The following is a 20,032-nucleotide window of genomic DNA, read 5'->3' on the forward strand; positions in this document are numbered from 1 at the left end:
CCCCCCCCCCCCCCCCCACACACACAGTAGTTTGGACATCGCAGAAAGAAGAAAAGCCACAACACCCAGAAAAAGGTATGTGTAAATTTCTCTTCCTTTATGCTACATATTTATTGGTAAATATACATCTACAATGCCCTAAGAATCCGTGAGTAAAAAAGCCAATGACATTTAAACAGGGTCACTCCTATACAGAAGCAGGCAAAATAGCCATAAATATAATAAATATTCAGAATAATTTTTCTTTGCAAAAATGATTCTAAATTTTTCGTTTGTGTAACTTGCATAAATAAATGCTTCATTTATGTTACTTACACACATATATAACCGCTTAAAAACATTAAGTTAAAACATTAAAAAAAAAAAAAAACATTAAAGTAAATTAAATTAAATAAGCAGTGACTTTCTACATGATGAAACTCACCATACAAGGTGTCTGGAACTTAACGTGTTATATGACTAGGATATGAATGTAATTTTTCGTCATCATATGGAATGTATACTGGATTTTAAGATTCAAACCACTTCAGACTTTTACTGCAAAACTGCAGTCTCACCCCACCAAATTAATCTAAACACATTCCAAAACACCCACAGCTTCTTGGTTGGGGAGCTTCACCAACAAGGCCAGTAAATAAGTTGTAACAAAAAACTTGACAACGAGGTTAACTGTTTCGGCTTCAAAAAAATATATAAATTAAAATAAAAATATGTTAGTCAATTCAGAAAGTAAAGGTGGGTGGGGGAATACAGGGTTGTTGTCATTTCTATATACTAATGCCAGAAGAACAAGAGGGAGGAGTTTTGGCATTGATTAGTGCAACCTTGCCAAAAGTTGCAAGCATTAGTGAGACTTGGCTAACACCAGATGATATAGTTACAGGGGTTGAATGCGAAGGGTTCAGTATTTTCAGGGAAGACAGAATGGGGGAGGAGTACTGCTGATGACAGCAGTTGAATTGCAACCAAAAAGAATAAGAGACAGTCAGGAGGATGGCTTTTCATTTGAAGCAATCTGGTGTAAGATTAAAGACAATAAGCCAAAATATACAGTTGGTTGTTGCTATAGGCCAGGGAGTTCCACAGATGATCTGGAAGACATGCATCACCAAATTAGTACAATGAGTACAGTACGAATGATTATTATGGGGGACTTCAACTATGCAGATATAGGAAGGAAGAAAGATTACATGGCAGAAAGGAAATAGAATTTATACACCTGCTGAGAGATAATTACTTAAGGCAGGGTGTGATGGAGGGGACTAGGGGTGGAAGAATATTGCACCTGGTCATAGGATCAGAAGAGCTATCCATAACCAAGGTGACAACATTGCCTCCAATTGATGAAAGTGACCACGTGGTCTTGACTTGGGAAATTGTAAAACATGAGGAATATTCTATCAAGAGGGGATATTTGTGGGGCAGGTGATTATGACATGCTTAGGAAGAAGCTTAAATCTGAACCATGGCATAAAACACTGTAGGATAAGGATGTTAGTAGTGCATGGGATATAGTTAAGGGACATCTAGAGGAAGCAGTATTAAATTGTATAACTAGGGTAAGGAGGGTTAATAGGGTAGGAGTTAGATGGATGAGTAATATCATTAAGCACAAGCAGCAGAAGAAGAAAATGCTGTGGAGGGTATATAAAGAGAAAGATGGTAAAGAAGGCAAAATCAGATTATGAGAAGAATTTTGCTGAGAAGGCCAAAGGAAATCCAAGAGTTCTTTTGTTATTTGGCAAGTAGGAGTAAGAATGACTATGGAAGATTAACTCTAATGAGTGATGATCATCACGAGGAGACAGAAGTGGATAAAATAGTTGAGTTACTGAATGATTACTTTGCAAGCATATATCTTCCTAATGATGTTACTGTGACAGACACTAATGTAGGAACAGAGGTGGATGAATTGGAGGTTCTTAGGTTATTGCAGAATCTCAATGTAAATACAGCTGTGGGATTAGATGGGATATCAGCGGTTTTGCAAGAATGTGTAAGGTACCTGGCAATGCCTTTGACTACAGCTGTTTAATTTAATTCTTAGCTCTGATAGAGTCCAAGGGAGTGGAAAGAGGACAAAATTATTCCTTTGCATAAAGGAGATTCTAAGACTACAGTAGTAAATTATAGACCAATCAGTATCTCAGGCATGGTGGTAAGAGTACTAGAAAAATTGGTAAAAAAGAGAATTCAAGAATGGGTAGATAAAAATATTATACTGTATGAGGATCAACATGGATTTGTGAAGGACCGGTCACACCTTAGTAATTTAATCATCATCATCATGCTTGCCAAGGATTTAGGCCTAGGGTAGTCTGTTCCAGTCTTAGAGGTCATCGTTGACTCTCTTACGAGGGTGTCCTGGCTTTCTTTTTCCTAATGGTTTGTAATTTAAGGCTTGTTTTGGTAATCTTTCTAATCTTAGTAATTTACTAAATTTTTTTAATAGAGTAACAGCTGAGTTGAATAAAGAAAATGGCTACATGATGATTTTTACCAGATTTTGCAAAGGCATTTGACAGAATACCACATGAAAATCTGTTATGCAAATTAGAACCAATGGAGATTGATTATGTCACTGGTTAAGTGGATAAGAGGGTGGCTGCTGGACAGATATCAAAAAGTGGTATATGGAGGGGCAAAATCGAGGTGAAAACTGCAAGGTTCAGCGCTGGAACCACTGCTGTTTAATTTGTACATAAATGATATAGGAAATAACCTGAAAATAAATATACAGTTGTTTGCTGATGATGATGCAAAATTAGGTAGTAGGTAGAGTAATAGTTAATCAAGGCAATGTGAATAGCTTGCGGGACAATTTAAATAGGATGTCAGTATGAGCAAAAGTTGATGGGTGTCAGTTTAATGTCGAGAAATGTCAAGTTATGCATTTTGGGATAAATAGATTACAAGCCGTGTATCACATTGATGACACTGTACTCCAGGCAATAGATGAAGCTAGAGATTTAGGCAGGGGGGGGGGGGTGTAGAGAGTAAAAGTTTAGAGGTCATATTGCTAAGTTTGCTAAGGTAGCCCATTAAATTACTTGGCTATTGAAGAATACATTAACAAGCAGAGATAAGGAAGTTGTTATTCCTCTTTATAATGCCTTGATATGCCCACATCTGGATTACTGGGACTAGACTTCAGCACAATTTCTTGGGGATGAGGAAGCTGTGAAGAGGATTCAGAGGCGAGTGACCAAGATGGTGACTGGCGTGTGGAATGTTCCCTATGAGGATAGAATGAAGGTGTGTCGACTGCAGAAGTTGGTTGATAGGAGAAAAAGAGGGGATATGATAGAAGTATATAACTTGCTTAAAGAATTTTATAGGATAGATGCAGGAGAAATATTTTAGCACTTGGCTAGAGGGACCAGAACAAGAGGTCATTCCTAGAAGAAGAATAAAGGTGTGGTCAGTAGGAGTATGAGGACTAGATTTTTTTGCTTGGAGAGTGGCAAATGAGTGGAATGGGTTGACACAGTTAGTTGTGAGTGCTTTGTCTGATAATGGATTCAAGAAGGTATGATAGAATTGTGTGGATAGATTGGGTCTCCAACAATGAGTCTTCGACTAAATGGAGATGCCCGTATAATAATAATAATAATAATAATAAATAAATAAATAAATAAATAAAAATAATGTGCTCAGGTAAATTAATTAATATAAAATATGAAAAAAAATTAAGCATGAAATACTTTGAAAGTTTCTATCAATTTGGTCAAAACCCACTGCTTTGACAGCATAGAAACATTCGGTTGTGTGTGCTAGCATGTTTCATACTCCTGAATTTTACTGGCAACAGTGGCTTCTGACATCACTCAAAATTGTGAATAAATAACCGAAATGTTTTACTTCTATAGGTAAACCATTCAGGATGAAGCAAATGTTTTCAATCATTTTAGAAATTATGGACTTTTACAACCGTGTTATAAATAACTATTTTAATTTACAGACGTTTTGACCTTCACATTAAGGTCATCATCTGGAGTATATACAAGGACATGCTGAGTTACATTTCACACAGTAAGCTAAAGAAACAATGATTTGATCACCAGTTATTCTACTGGCATGACCTCTAGTGAAAAAAAAAAAAAAATACAGATAAAATTACAAATTAATTATTTAGAAACTAAATCAAAGCTAAATTCTATTTAAGATAACATGAGAAACATTTTCTCTTATAGATAGTTTTCTTACAGTAATTAACAATGAGGTCCTATTTTTAACATTACAATTGTTATATAAGATTTAAGATTCTGGATTATCTACAGTCCTATTTATAGTTAACTCTTAGGGAGAAAGGTTCCGTGGGTAGAATATGTGTCTTCCATATGCTTGGGATTTTTAGACCATCATTATTGTTCAGATTGTGGTGGTTGATAAGAATCAACCACCTTAAATTCCTCAAATTTACGTTCATACCATGTTTTGGTGTGGTGTAAACAACAGGTGCTTTTCTATTCAATTCTATGTAAAGTGTTCAGGGCATGATCAGAAAGACCAGCTCCAAGCTCTTGCTTAAGTCTCTCATAATCACCAGCCCTATATATTCTACATATATTCTTTCCTCATAAAAGTCTTCGTGTGGCTAGCCACAACTTAGGTGATCACTTCATGATCACTCTCACCAATTGGAGAAAGTGCAAAATCCTATTCACAATCACATCCTCTGATGAAACAATCAGATTTAAAACTCTCGATGTCATGCGTCATCCTTTACATACGCCTAAGACAGTTAGTTGTCTCAAAAATAAGGAAAATGAATTTTCCTTATTCCCAAATGCTAACTCTTTATTCCAATCTATACTGCCATAATTAAAATCACCCATAATAATCTTCCTTCCTTTGTTCACTAATCCAAGTTGCTTATGCATTTCATCACCATCCTCCACATTCCCTGGCCTTTAGGAACATCCAACTAAATATCACTTCCTGTCAACCTCCACCTCGCTGCCTCAAAACCATTGCTACTATTTCCCTCTTTCATATCTGCCTTATGTGGACAATTTCCCTGCTTTTATCAGCAGCACCCCCTCCTCCCTGCTTGTCCTTTCTATCCTCTTCAAAAACATTGTACCTTTCCATTTCAATTCCCATCAGGATATCATCTTCCTTCAACTGCATTTACTACTACTTCGAACACTCTCTCTCTCTCTCTCTCTCCATATCTTCTTGTTGCTCCCCCACCCCCATTTCCCTGTTCCTCTTGCATTCTCATTCTCTCTACATCTATCACACTATTACTATTTCCATTACCAATTACTTCAGTCTCATCTGTTCCACTCTCTGATCCTATTGAAAAGTAAAAAAATCTTAATAGAAAATTTTCTGAAAATATATTTGACACTTATATTAGAACATTTAATTGACTATAAAATGCAAACAGTTACCTGTCCCTGGATTTGCAGAGTAGATGTTGGAGGCAATGAAAAAGCACCAGGAGGTGGAGCTCTTACTCCTTCTATTGCTAATTCTTTAGTTATTAAGGAATGCCTTAAGTATGGAAGATTTTTCTATGCAAGAAAACACATTGTTTAAAAATGCATTATATACAACTCAATTTTATAAGTTATTACCTAATATTACTGACTCAACAATAGAGAAAAAAAAAATTAAAAAATTGTCCTTTGGTTTTTTATATTTTACATAATTCTCTTACACTTAAGACCAGCATTGTTCAAGCAACACCAAGAAGCACTTTTTTCCTAACTGATCGTTTTGTATTTGAGCTATCAGGGTAAATAAAAGGTTTTAACAGAACAATCATCTGATTTGAAGGGCATAAGTTCAAATCACTTCTACATGATTCTTGCAGATAAGCTTATACATTGGTTACATGTAGCTTTTAATTTTTCAGGAAATGATAACATATACTAGAATATTAATTATAAAAATATTTAATTAATACCTTCCTATATTTCGGCAATGTTGCATTGCCGTCATCAGATATCATAAAAAACAATGATATGTGCATGTAAGTACTAACACTGAGCAAATGAGGCTGAATAAAGGCAACAGAAGTCGGACCTAGAGTCTGAAACAGTGCCCCCTAGCAGACTATCGTCCCCAAATTTAGCCCACTAGGGCTAAATTTGGGTGGTCTTAGCCGTTAGGCTGACAATCTTAAAATGTATGCTTCCCAAATCTCATGCACTCAAATTTGTTGAGGTTTGAAAAGTTTTTCAGAGCTGAGACAGACTTGAAGAATAGTCTTTCATACTTATATTTGATGCAGTGTTCTCAACCAAGCTAAACCACCAAAAAGAAGCAACAGAATAATAATTACAAGCAGATAAGGGAAATGTCACTGTGGTTTTAAACCAATCAGATTACTCAGGTAAACTTGCCTCTTTACTTCTATATCATTCTACCTACCTCCGTTTAGACTATCATCCCCCAGCACATAAATCAGAACACTCTATAGGCTCCTTAAAAAAGATTACCCTGTGGCATGTGGAAGTTACAAAAAGGTTAAAACCTTAGAACTCCAACCCTGTCCCTGGATATATGGACTACCAAAAATCCATACACAAAATATGCCATTACATTCCATTGTGGATGGCACTGATTCACTCACATACAAATTAGCCAAAGTGCTCACAAAATACCTGGCAACACAACTTCACACACAAAAAAACTCAGCCCACTTTAACTTCAGTATAGAAAACCTCACACTCCAACATGCTGACATAATGGTCAGTTTTGATTTCTCCTCCTAATTCATCAATGTTCCACTCAAAGATACCTTAGACGTCGTCCAAGCCACATTTCCTCCCAATATCTCAACTATTTAAATGCCTTCATTGAACAAAGCACTATTTTGAAAAATTGCAGAAGTGGCAAGAGTTATTAAGCAGGACTGAAAAAAGAAAGAAGCAGGTGATCCGAAGAAATAATAAAGACCAACCACACAAACAAGAAAAACAAATTAAGGAGAAAATTGTGTATGGAGACTCAATGATCAGTGGAGTACTTAACGAAAGAATGACAAAATCATGTTTCCCAAGTGCAAAAATTCAAAACATTAGTCATGCCATCCGGATGCAAAAAGGTAAGCCAAAGAAAATAATTGTCTTGGTTGGTACAAATGATTTGAAAAGTGAGAACTATTCTATGAGGGAAGATGTAAAGGAGCTGTTAGAAGAGGCAAAACTGAAGAGTCAGAAGGTGATTGTAAATCTCCTACCACGCTATGATAGAGATGGACTGAGGAGGAGGGCAATGAAAGCCAATGAGTCTATATGTAGATTGTGCAAAAGGAATAATGCAAATTTGTGGATCTGTGGTCTGTTTGACCAAAAGGATTTGTATAATGCTGACGGACTGCATCTAAATGGTTTTCATGTTAGGTGTCTGAAAAAGAGCTCTGTTCACCGAGCATTCTGGCAAATTCAGGGAAACTTAACCAATTAGAGTGGAAGCAATTAGTGAGTTTGTGTGAAGGCACCCATGAAATGAGTGAGTGTGAGAATGACCAAGTGAAGAATCTAAGTTTCTCAAGCAAAAAGAGGGTTTTTTTAAAGGGTTTAGTATTTTCTGGGAAGTTAGGATAGGAGGGGGTGAGTGTGTGTGTGTGGGGGGGTACTGCTGATAGCAGATGAATTGCAACTAAAACGAACAGGAGACAAGCGGAAGGGTGGCTATTCATTTGAAGCAATCTGGTGTGAGATTAAGGCCAGCAAGACCAAATATACAGTTGATTGTTGCTATAGGCCAGGGAGTTCCACAGATTATCTGGAAGACAAGGACCGCTAAATTAGTACAAGTACAGGTTGAATGATTATTATGGTGACTTCAATTATAGAAATATAGACTGAAAGAAAGAAAAATCACATGGTAGGAAGGAAATAGAATTTATACATGTGCTGAGAGATAATTACTTAAGACAGCATGTGATGGAAAGGATAAGGGGCAGAAGAGTATTGAACCTGGTGAAATTGCTCCTTGGTGAAAGTGCCCATGTAGTCTTGACTTGGAAGATTGTAAAACATGAGAAATATTCTATCAAGAAGGGGTATTTGTGGAACTACAAAGCAGGTGATTATGACATGATTAGGAAGAAGCTTAAATCTGTACCACGGTATAAAACAACTGCAGGATAAGGATGTTAGCAGTGCATGCAATATAGTTAAGGGTCATCTAGAGGAAACAGTATTAAATTGCATACCTAGGGTAAAGAGGGTTAATTGGGTAGGAGTTAGATGGAATTAGGAGTTAGGAGCTAGCCAAGCAGTCCAAATGAAATCCCAAAGAGTTCTTTTGTTATGTGGCAAGTAAGAGGATGAATGACTATGGAAGATTAACTTAATGAGTGATGATGGTAACGAGGAGACGGAAGCGGATAAAATACTTGAGTTACTGAGTGAGCACTTTGCAAGGATATATCATCCTAGAGAGATTACTGCTTTAACCTAGGTGACAGACACTAATGGAGAAAAGAGGTGGATGAATTGGCAGTTCTTAAGATATTGCAGAATTTCAACATAAACACAGCTGTGTGATTGAATGGAATATCAGCTAGCGTTCTGCAAGAATGTGCAAGGGTATCTGGCAATACCTTTGAATAGGTTCTTTAAGTTGGTAGAGTTTGAAGGGAAAGGGAGCAGAATAATTCATTTGGAAAAAGGAGGTTCCATGAGTACAGTAACAAATTATAGATCAATTAGTATCTCAGGCATGGTGGTAAATACTAGAAAAATCGGCAAAAAAGAAAATTCAAGAATGGGTAGATAAAAATATTATACTGTATGAGGATCAACATGGATTTCTGAAGAACCGGTGATGCCTTAGTAATTTCATCATCATGCTTGTCAAGGATTTAGGCCTAGGGTGGCCTGTTCCAGCCTTAGAGGTCATCGTTTCTTCTCTTAAGAGGGCATCCTGGCTTTCTTTTCCCTAATGGTTTGTAATCTAAGGCTTGCTTTGGTAATCTTTCTGTAATTTTAATTTTCTGTAATCTTAGTAATTTACTAAATTTTTATAATAGAGTAACAGCTGAGTTGAATAAAGGAAATGGCTACATGATGATTTTACCAGATTTTACAAAGGCATTTGACAGAATACCACATGAAAATCTGTTATGCAAATTAGAACCAATGGAGATTGATATGACACTGGTTAAGTGGATAAGAGGGTAGCTGCTGGACAGATATCAAAAAATGGAATATGGAGGGGCAAAACCAAGGTGAAAACAGCAAGATTCAGTGCTGGGATCATTGCTGTTTATTTTGTACATAAACGATATAGGAAATAACCAGAAAGGAAATATACAGTTGTTTGTTGATGATGCAAAATTAGGTAGAGTAATAGTTAATCAATGCAATGTGAAGGGCTTGCAGAATGATTTAAATAGCTGTCAGTATGAGCAAAAGTTAATGGGTGTCTCCTGCAGATGCAAATTGTCCTACTACAGCCAATATCAGGATATCCTAACACAAGGACTACATCTAGTTCCACCAATACAGCCACTCAGGACTTGTTGACCATGCTTTGGACACCCACCATAGGATATGCTGGAAGAAGGCTCCATTTCACCACAGCAAATACAAATATTAAAGACTATTCCTCTGAGTCTGCCTCAGCTTTGAAAAACTTTTCAAACCTCAACAAAATGGGTGCATGATATTTGGGAATCATACATTTTAAGATTGTCAGCCTAAAAGCTAAGACCACCCAAATTTAGCCCACTAGGCGGCACTGTTTAGGACTCTAGGTCAGACTTCTGTTGCCTTTATTCAACCTCATTTGCTTACCGTTAGCGCTTGCGTGCACATATCGTTTTCTGTGATCCCTGATGATGGCAACGTAACACTGCCGAAATATAGGAAGGTATTAATCATAATTTTTTATAATTAATATTCCATTATACATTTTCATTTCCTGCAAAATTAAAAGCAATTTCTACATGAGCATTTATAAGGATGTTTGAATTGTTTCAAATGAAGAGAATAGAGTATGTATTATACAGAAGTTTCAGAGCTATTCTTGGAGCAAATGAAAACAATTATCGTCTTAACCACTCCTATGGCCATATGGATAAAATATTTCAAAAATATCTGCTTCTTGTCCATATTATTTCTATGATATCTGAAGGTTATATTAACTTCAATGGACACTTCACATCAATGTAATTATTGACGTACTTACACAGTGGTTAATTATTTTTATCAAAGAGGTCACTGGCCTAATATGATATCAATTTAAAAAAGAGGAAAATTTATTGTTTTATGTATGTAAAAACATATTTAAATAAAAATCTATCAAACTCTGTTTTAAATAGCATGAGATGCATATCTATTTAAGAGTCTGGCCAAGCATTCTAAAACAATTATAGTTTGCATTCAAAATACTTTTAGTAATTTCTGAATAGGCTTATATAAAAATGATTTACAATTCAGTAGTGCAAAAGACATTCACATTTTGTAGAGATGATATTGTTCTATTAGTAAAACATGAAGTTAGGAAATGCTAAATGATGTTGACAAAAAAAAAAGATTAAAAATGATGAGAAATTCAGATTAAATTGAACTAAAACTATCAGATAATCCGAATACAATTATAGATCACTATATTTATCTTGGACACTTAAGATATTGTGAAGTACCATAAAGCATGTGAACAAAGACAGACTGGCCATGTTAGCAGATGAAAGATCGTCAAAATTAAGCAGTAGCTAACCAAGTGAAGGTAAGTTTGCTGATGAATGGATGATTTACAGATGTTTGACATGAGATGGTGGACATTAGCTAAGGATTTCTATTTTTAGCTAATGGCATGAGAGGCTAAATAAGTAGTGATGGGGACATTTTTGTTTCAAGTATCTAACGGTAGTAATGCCATGTTAACATTTTTAATAACAAATTTTAATTTTTAAACACAAATTCCATAAAATCTAACTTTAATAAAGCTAACATTTCTCTAGTACCACACTGGATATATTGTGTGTTAATATTTTCACATGCTGTCAAAACTAATCCATTAATGAACAAGAAGATCAAGTCAAGTATAGAACTGTGCTGGAAATGTAAAACAAAGCTTTTTTCTTTTTTTATATTACCTATTCATACATAGTGAATATTAAAAAACATTTCCAGATATTTTACCCTCAAGGAATGGATGTATAGCATATAATAGTATTAGATAACCCGATGTACAAAGGACATCCAGAAAGTAAGTTCCATTTTTAAATATTTTCACTGCAGTGCTGCAATCGCAATGGTGCGCATGCATGCTGAGTTTGTTGATTCGTTAGCAAGGCACTGGTGCTATTTTCAGACATTCTTGCAGCGTATACACTTCTTGGTGTGTGTTTATAATGTCTAAGAAAATCGAATCGCCCGCTGCATGTGAAATTAGGTAAGTTACCTGTTTCTTGAATGCGAGGAACGTTAAAGCAGATGAAATTATTGAGGTTTATGGAGAACACAAAATGAGTGATTCAATGGCCAGCATAACACAACTTCTCGCCACCTTCGGCTGGGAACAATTCCATCATCCCCCATATAGTCCTGATTTTGCACCAAGCGACTTTCACCTGTTCAAACATCTGAAATCTTTCCTTCGTGGCCAGCAGTTTCAAGACGATGACGAGGTCAAAGAAGAAGTCAATACATGGTGCAAGTCTTCTTCTATGATGAAGGTATGCAACTCTTGGTTCCCCGTTATGATAAGTGCCTGAACAATGGCGGAAATTATGTAGAAAAGTAGTGAAAGATGTCTACTTTAATTTCCAATAAAGTTTTTTTGTAAGTATATTTTTGTTTCTCTGACAGCCCATCGGAACTTACTTTCTGGAGGTCCCTCGTATATTATTACCAGCCTCCATTCAAAAATCTTTCCACATGCAAATTGATCAATTTGTCATGTTTCTAATTGTACCATATCTTGGTCTTTTTCAGTCTATTCTTCCTATCATTTAACATTAAACACTGCTTTTGGTAATCCTTCCTCATCCATTTTTGTTTATGTGACCATACCACTTCAGAGAAATTCTGTTTGAGATTATTGAATTCTAATGTCACATTCCTTCCTAATATCTTCATTAATTTAATGAGGAAAATTACAATTTCTCAGAAGACAACTTATGTCTTACCTGCTAATTCAAAGTTCTGAAATAATTTATCTTGTTTAGAAGCATATAAAGTAAACCTGAATTCAGTGTTTGGAGATAAACTGAATGGACCAGCCAGTAGAAGATTTCAAAGCACTGATGCTTTTGAATCATTAATATATTCAGTAGATAATACTTAATATTTCAAGAGCTAATCTGTTAGATATGAATGCCTGAACAGAAATTGGAAAGGAATAATATAAAATATACACCACATAATTCTACTATCTTAACAAGAGAATCATTAATTTTTGTTTGATGGAAGGCCTCCATAATATATAAAGCATAGTCTACAAGAAAGGATTTGACATGAGTTGAGAGAGAAATTGAATGATTAAAGTGGATTTTTTTTTTTTAAACTTCATATATCAGATCATAAGGTATAATAAAAGAACAGAAGTACAAAGTGCTGTAGTTGTTGCTGAAGTGAGTCTGCAAGGATGTTTCAATAACATCCTTGCAAAAACACATATTTACTCATTCCTATTATCTACCAGGAGATTTCTGTATTTCAAAAATGGATCTCAATATTATTCCTTATAGGAAAAAATGAATTTTTGTATCTTAGTTATTATAACCATTTATACGAATGCATTTACGAAAGCTTAGAGGTATGCTCAAGTTTTTTTTTTTTTTTTTTTTGTCAAAAAGAAATTACATAGTTCAAACTCGAAACAATAATATATTGTATCAAGTGATATGCAGGGTAAATGATTTAGGAGAAACTATGAACTCTAAAACATGTTTGTGAGAGTGGGAAAAGTCATCTGTTAAGTGAAATGTCCTCTTCTGGATAGCATAGAGTATTTTTTTAGAAAGGTTGATTACAATTTGATAATGGTGAAAGAATAAGCATGACAGAACAGCACCTATGAAAAAGTGATTAGAGTGAATTTGTGAAAGGAAGGAGTCATCTATTTAAGTGAAATATCCTCTTCTGCATAGCTTCAAGTATTTTTTATTAAGGTTTGTTCCATCGCAAAAACATTACTACATACTACAAGGTTAATCTTAATTTCCTTTTCGTGCATGCAGGCACTAAAAACAGCAAATGAGGTCGAAGCGAGAAAATTACTGTTTTTCCTAAAGTCCTGATGGTGTCCCCTAGCAGGCTATATTAGGTATTCTTGGCATTGGGCTGAAGTTCTCAAGACGTACGTCTCCCAAATTTGGGGCAGTCTCATGCATCCAAATTTGTTGAGGTTTGGCATGTTTCTTAGGGCTGAGGCCGATTCTATGAATAGTCTTTCAAATTCATACTTGCTGCGGTGTATTACTATAGCTTTCTTCCACCATATTCTGTGGCATGTATCCAGAGCATGGTCTGCAAGCCCAGAGTGGCTGTACTGGTAAAACCGGATGTAATCCTTGTGTTCCAAAATTCTAATATTCACTGTCCTGCCAGTTTGGCCAAAGTAGGACAGCTTACAGCTGCAAGGGACCTGATATACACCAGGTAGGTCTAGGGGAAGTGGTTCGTCTTTAGTGGAGCGGATAAGGGATGCCAATTTTCTATATGGTCTGTAACAAGAGGTCAGGTCATGTTTATTCAGGATTTTGGTAATTTTTTCCGAGGTACCAGGGATGTAGAGAATGGCGATGGATTAAGAGTAATCTTTTTTGTGAAGGGGAGGGGGCTGTGGTATGGAGACTTTTGAAGAGAAAGCCTTAAACTCTGCCCCACAAAAACCTACCATATGGCTTCGCTATGATGATGTGCTCGCTATTTGGCCACATGGCCTTGATACACTCCTCTCCTTCTTAACACACTTAAACAACGAACACCCCAGAATCAAGTTCACCCTCGAAAAAGAGGAAAACAACAGCCTCCCTTTCCTAGACACACTAGTCACCTGCCAGCCTGATAGAACCTTGGTTTTCTCAGTTTATAGAAAACCCACCCATGTAGGCAGGTACATTCACCAACAACCCCCCCGCCACAACAATATGGAATTATTAAGACGCTATGCAACAGGGCTAAACTAATCTGTTCAAATGACAATGCCCTAACCACTGAACTAAATCACATGCTTAACACTTTCTCAGCCAATGGCTACAACCCCCAAAATATACTAAAACCAGTAAACCACAGCCCCCTCCCCCCCCCCTTCACAAAAAAGATTACTCTAAATCCATCACCATTCATCCATGGCACCTCGGAAAAAATTACCAAAATCCTGAATAAACATGACCTGACCTCTTGTTACAGACCATATAGAAAATTGGCATCCCTTATCTGCTCCACTAAAGACCAACCACTTCCCCTAGACCTACCTGGTGTATACCAGGTCCCTTGCAGCTGTAAGCTATCCTACTTTGGTCAAACAGGCAGGTTTTACCAGTACAGCCACTCTTGGCTTGCAGACCATGCTCTGGATACACACCACAGAATATGGTGGAAGAAAGCCACAATAATACACCACAGCAAGTATAAATTTGAAAGACTATTCATAGAATCAGCCTCAGCCCTAAGAAACATGCCAAACCCCAACAAATTTGGATGCATGAGACTGCCCCAAATTTGGGAGACGTACATCTTGAGAACTTCAGCCCTATGGCCAAGAATACCTAATATAGCCCGCTAGGGGACACCATCAGGACTTTAGGAAAAACAGTTGTTTCCTTGCTTCGACCTCATTTGCTGTTTTTAGTGCCTGCGTGCACGTGTCTTAATCTTATGTTCCCATGAAGACGGCAAGGGTTATAAATTAATATAATAATTATAATAATATAAATTAAATAAATTTAATTTATATTCCAGTATACGTTGTGAATTCCTTAAGTTATTTAGTAATCATGTGCAACCAATGTATAAGCCTTTCTACGAGAATTATAGTCATTGGTCATAGGCCTATAAAACATTGTTACATGTAAATTGTAGGTTTTCTTGATTGTGAGATGAAATCCTACTACCTCCACTTGAGACAGGCTAACTCACTTTCAGGAAAAGTCCTGAAGAAAAATCAATGTCCTAGATGGAATTTTACCCAAGTGTTTCCAACCAAAGGATATTATCGACACCAAATGAACTATGCAGCTCTGCATCAGCCAGATCTACAAATAATTAATAAGAGAACAGCATGGGCAAAAGTACAGAGCCCTAGAGTGATCTGGCAAGGGTGGGAAATTCTGAAGAAAGAATGCCACCTATTCATCATGGCACAGTGAACATCTGGTAAGGAAACCAACAAACTAAACACAGAAGGTAAAAGGCAGACATTAGATGGCAGATATCCTAGCAGTGTCTAGAGAGAATAATATATGTTTCTTAATATCCTTCTATGATTTGTTTAAAGGGGGTAACACTAGCAGAATCCACACGAGGTGGTCACTAACTGAAGGACCTCCAAGTGGTGAAATGTTGACTACTGACGATGGCCATCATTTTTGACTGTTGCCTTTACATCAGAAAAACTGATGTAAAGGCAACAGGGCACTAATTTTAAACATTAGAAAGAGAGAGGAGGTGATATGATAAAGGTCTATGAACTTTCAAATGGGTGTTATACGATATCATTTGATGAAAATTTTCATTATGTGGAAGAGAATACGAGCGATATCCATGGAAGTTATGTTTGTGTGCAGTTAAGAAAGGGGTTAAGTGCTAGATTTTCCTCTCACAGAGCAGTGAACGAGTGGAAGAGTTTACCTGTTGAAGTGGTGAGTACATCTAGTGTGAATGAGCAAAATTAATTAACAGAAGATATGACAGCTGGTATATGTGATGTATGGCCTCCCTTGATGGGTCCTTGACTCCCTGAACGTCTTGAATAATAAGAGTCCCCTGTTTTGTGATGAGATAATTATGTTTGCTTCCATAATGAAGAGTGGATGTCAGATGAGTAAGAGATTTCAAAGGACAATATAGAACAGTATATTAGTTCTCAAGCATGAATTTTGAGCACAGCTGAAAGAGAGAGCATAAGGACAGAAGACTTATTGACACCAAAAGAATTTTCCTGATGTCTTTCAGAAAAAAAAGACTAGAGGAGATGTGCACCAAACTGTTCTTAACCCCACCATTAGTAAGGTGGGGTGTCACAGATCCCAAAAGATTTTAAATTGACTATAACTTTTTAACAATGCATGGCAGTGAGTCATGCTTCAGTATAGCTTCCCCCTCCCATAACCTGCTACTCAACACTATAGACAGGCTGTTGCACGCAAGCAAGTTTAGCATGCAGAAGTGTAAAGTGTGCTGGGGTCCACCAGACCACCTTACTAACACCAGGTTAACATAGTGAAAGGTGATTTTCCTTGGTTGTCTCTGAAAGAATCAAAGGGTGATACCATATCAGCTGTAATGCCTACAACAGTAACATCATCCAAAGATAAACTCGGTCATATCTAGATATTAGAGAGGTAATCATTAAAGGACAGAATTTGTACTCAACAACCAAAGTTTTTACGTTTTTTTCCCTTTTTTACAGATTACGTTTTTTTTGTTCTTTAATTTTTAATTATTAACCATTTAAATTATTACCTCCCCCCCATTATCTTTGTTATTGGTTCAATGAATGTTTTATTTCTGTTATTCAGGATATATTTCTTCTTCTTCAGCCTCTTTCCATCCACTGCTGGACATAGGCCTTTCCCCTTTACTTTCTAGTCCACCATCTCAAGCCAAATCTTTGTAGAACATCCCTCCATCTTGTTGTTTGGTGACCTATACTTCTCTTGGTATTCATTCAGTGCTTAATTTTATCCATCTTTCATCTGGCAGTCGACTAAATATGGCCAGCCCATCTCAACTTATGTTTTACAATGCTTCACAATATCTACTCCGGTCATCTCTTAATTCTAGCATTTCTCATTTATCCTTTTTTGTAATGTGGAGTATTCTTCACCAAGGCTCTCTGGACCACACATACAACCTACCTTCCTGTTTTTTAGTTGAAGCCAATGTCTCAGTTCCATAGGTAAATACTGGAATGATGCATATATTGAAAAGCTTTCTTATTAGACATGATAAATCTTCTAACAGATAATCTTTATACAACCAAAGTGCTTTGTTTCCTTGTGCGATTCTTCTGCTTATTTATCTTGTTTTTCCTTAAAAGTAACTAGATGACCATGATAAACATAGTCCTCCACAATTTCAATACAGTTATCTGTTAATTTTATTTGGATATGAAGTGAATTTGTCATCAGTTTGACTTTAGTTTCTGTAAACTTTAAACTTTCTATAAACTAAAGTTTACAGTCAAACTGATGACAAATTCACATCATATCCAACTAAAATTAACAGATAACTGTACTGAAATTGTGAAAGACTATGTTTATCATGGTCATCTAGTTACTTTTAAGGAAAAACAAGATAAGAAGAAGAATCACACAAGGAAACAAAGCATTTTATTTGTGTAAAGATTGTATATATATTACGTTAGAAGTCTTGAAGAATGTCTCATGGGAAACTATGGAATTAGTATCAATGGAAAAAATCTCAATCACCTACATGCAGATAGCATTTAGCGTGAAGGAAATGCTAAATGACCTTGATGGAGAAAGAAGGAAAACAGGTTTACAGATTAAAATCGAGTTATATTCTTTTGGTTTATTAATCGACCACAAATATTAAAAGGACTACACAATTGTCAACTAGTTATCAAGATCATAGAAAATCTCTATCCACATGACAGTGTTCAGCTCTTTCGCCATTTCCTCAAATCAAATTATTTTAAAGTAAATAATACTATTTATGAACAACTTGATGGTTTAGCCATGGGCAGTCCCTTGTCACCTCCCTGTGCTGATTTGTTCATGGAAAAACTAGAAGCTGATATCCTGGCCAAAGTAAATCCTAAGCCGTTGATTTGGTGGAGATGTGAAGATGATATATTCATTATTTGGAAAGACACAGAAAACACCTTATTTGAGTTCCTTACAAAAATAAATTCCTTCCACCAGAAAATAAAGTTCACGTTAGAGTTGGAAAAGAACAATCAATTACCTTTTCTACACTAATAAAGAAACAAGAGAATGGACCCAGCTTACAATATATCATAAACCTACAGACACTGGACGTTATCTACATTTCAAATCAGCTCACCATTATGCACAAAAACTCAGCATTATACATAAGCTTAAAAATAGAGCAACCAATATTATCTCAAAAGAAAAGGATCCCCTTGATGAAGACACCATCATTTCTCAAACATTGGTAAACAACCGTTATCCACAAAATATAATCCAAAAGATTCTTCATAGGAACAATCCACAACAACTACCTTCTGTCACACAATATGCATCATCTATCGCCATCCCTTATGCCAGATCAGTTTCAACAAAAATAGCCAAACTGATGAGGTCTTTAAACGTCAGAGTTGCTTTTAAACCTGTCAAAACTATACGACACATCTTAAGATCTCCTAAGGACAGTAATGCATCCATTGTTCCTGTGGGTTAAATTATATAGGCCAAACTTCAAGAAGCCTAGAAATTCGAAAAAAATAACATATAGGAAATGTTAACAACAACAGAACAGACGCTTCAGGATTAGTCATCATTTTTCGATGTTTCACCATCCCATCGATTGGGATAACAGCTCCATGCCTTATATAGAAGAGGATTTTAGATGTAGAAACTTCAAAGAAACGGCAGTTGTACTCCAGACGGGAGATGATCTAAACAGAAATCAAGGTATGATACTGAAAGACATCTGGATAAGCCTAATAAATTCACTTAGCTTACCAGAATTTTATTTTGCGAAAAACTACACAACACGTTCAACAAACAACGACTGAGACTCCACGCTCCATGCATGTGATGTTACACGTCAGTTTTAATTTTACTTGATTTGACTATGCTACTCCATTCTTCTTTTTTACTAGTAAACAGTATTGTACCGACTTTCTTGTCCTGAAGAAGAAAGTGATTGACAATTGTGTAGATCTTTTAATATTTATGGTTGACTAATAAACCAAAAGAATATAACTCAATTTTAATGTTAAGAGTGACTAAACAATTTACAAAGGTTTACAGATTAGTTTATAGAAGGTTTTAAGTTTAATCTGTAAACCTAATTTCCTGCTTTCTCCATCAAGGTCATTTAGGATTTCCTTCATGCTAAATGCTATCTGTAAAACATAGGTGATTGAGATTTTTTCCATTGATGCTAATTCCATAGTTTCCCAAGAGACGTTCTTAAAAACTTCCAACTTATGGAATAAGAGAGAAATTAGTCGGAACACTAAATTAGCTGTATACAAGACAGTGTTCAAACCAGTTTTAACTTATGGATCTGAGAGCTGGGTCAGAAGTAAAACACTTGACCAAAGACTAGAGACTGCAGATATGAGAGTCCTGAGAAAGATTATAGGTGTGAACAGATGGCATCAATGGCAATATCTTATTAAAAACAAGGATATTAGGAAAGAACTTGACATTGTCAGCATCCAGGAATGCATTAGCAGAGCTAATCTCAGGTGGTAGGTGGTGTGGTCACTTAAACAGAGTGGGTGAAGAAAGATTAGCAAAACAAGTGTTCTCTGCCAGGTTGGCAGCAAAACGACCCAGAGGAAGACCAAGATATAGGTGGATTGATACGGTACAAAGTGCCTTAGACGATAGAAATATAAGATCTGATAATGTTGAAGTCTTGACAAGTAACAGACTGATTTGGAGGAAAATTGTAGATAGGAAGTTAGTAATGATGTAATTTTTTTCATGTAGTACTATCATATCCTGTACACTCCTTGAGGGTACATGGCAAGAATTTGATGATGATGATGAACTTAATATATACAACCAAAATGCTTTTTTTCCTTGTGTGATTCTTCTACTTATCTTGCTTTTCCTTAAAACTAACTAGATGACCAAGATAAACATAGTCCTCCACAATTTGAACATGATTATCCTGATTTTATATGATCTGCTAGTAGTTCATCTCCAGGACTTTTAGTATTCTTTCCTGAC

At 36.0% G+C, this 20,032-nt stretch overlaps 1 protein-coding gene across 2 annotated transcripts in view; it reads right to left on the reverse strand.

Annotated features, from left to right (window-relative positions):
* Positions 1–20,032, reverse strand: part of LOC150096621 (transcription initiation factor TFIID subunit 4B-like) — a 383,016-nt gene that overhangs the window by 218,027 nt on the left and 144,957 nt on the right. For both annotated transcript variants that reach the window (XM_090407990.1, XM_090407989.1), the window contains one exon: positions 5,400–5,522. In XM_090407990.1, coding sequence (XP_090264116.1) covers positions 5,400–5,522 — 123 coding nt within the window. The remainder of the gene's footprint in view (positions 1–5,399; positions 5,523–20,032) is intronic.

The sequence above is a fragment of the Typopeltis vanoorti genome, chromosome 18 (assembly GCF_054136105.1).
Source record: "Typopeltis vanoorti isolate ZY-2024b chromosome 18, IOZ_Tvanoo_1.0, whole genome shotgun sequence".
In the NCBI taxonomy this organism is placed as follows: Eukaryota; Metazoa; Arthropoda; class Arachnida; order Uropygi; family Thelyphonidae; genus Typopeltis; species Typopeltis vanoorti.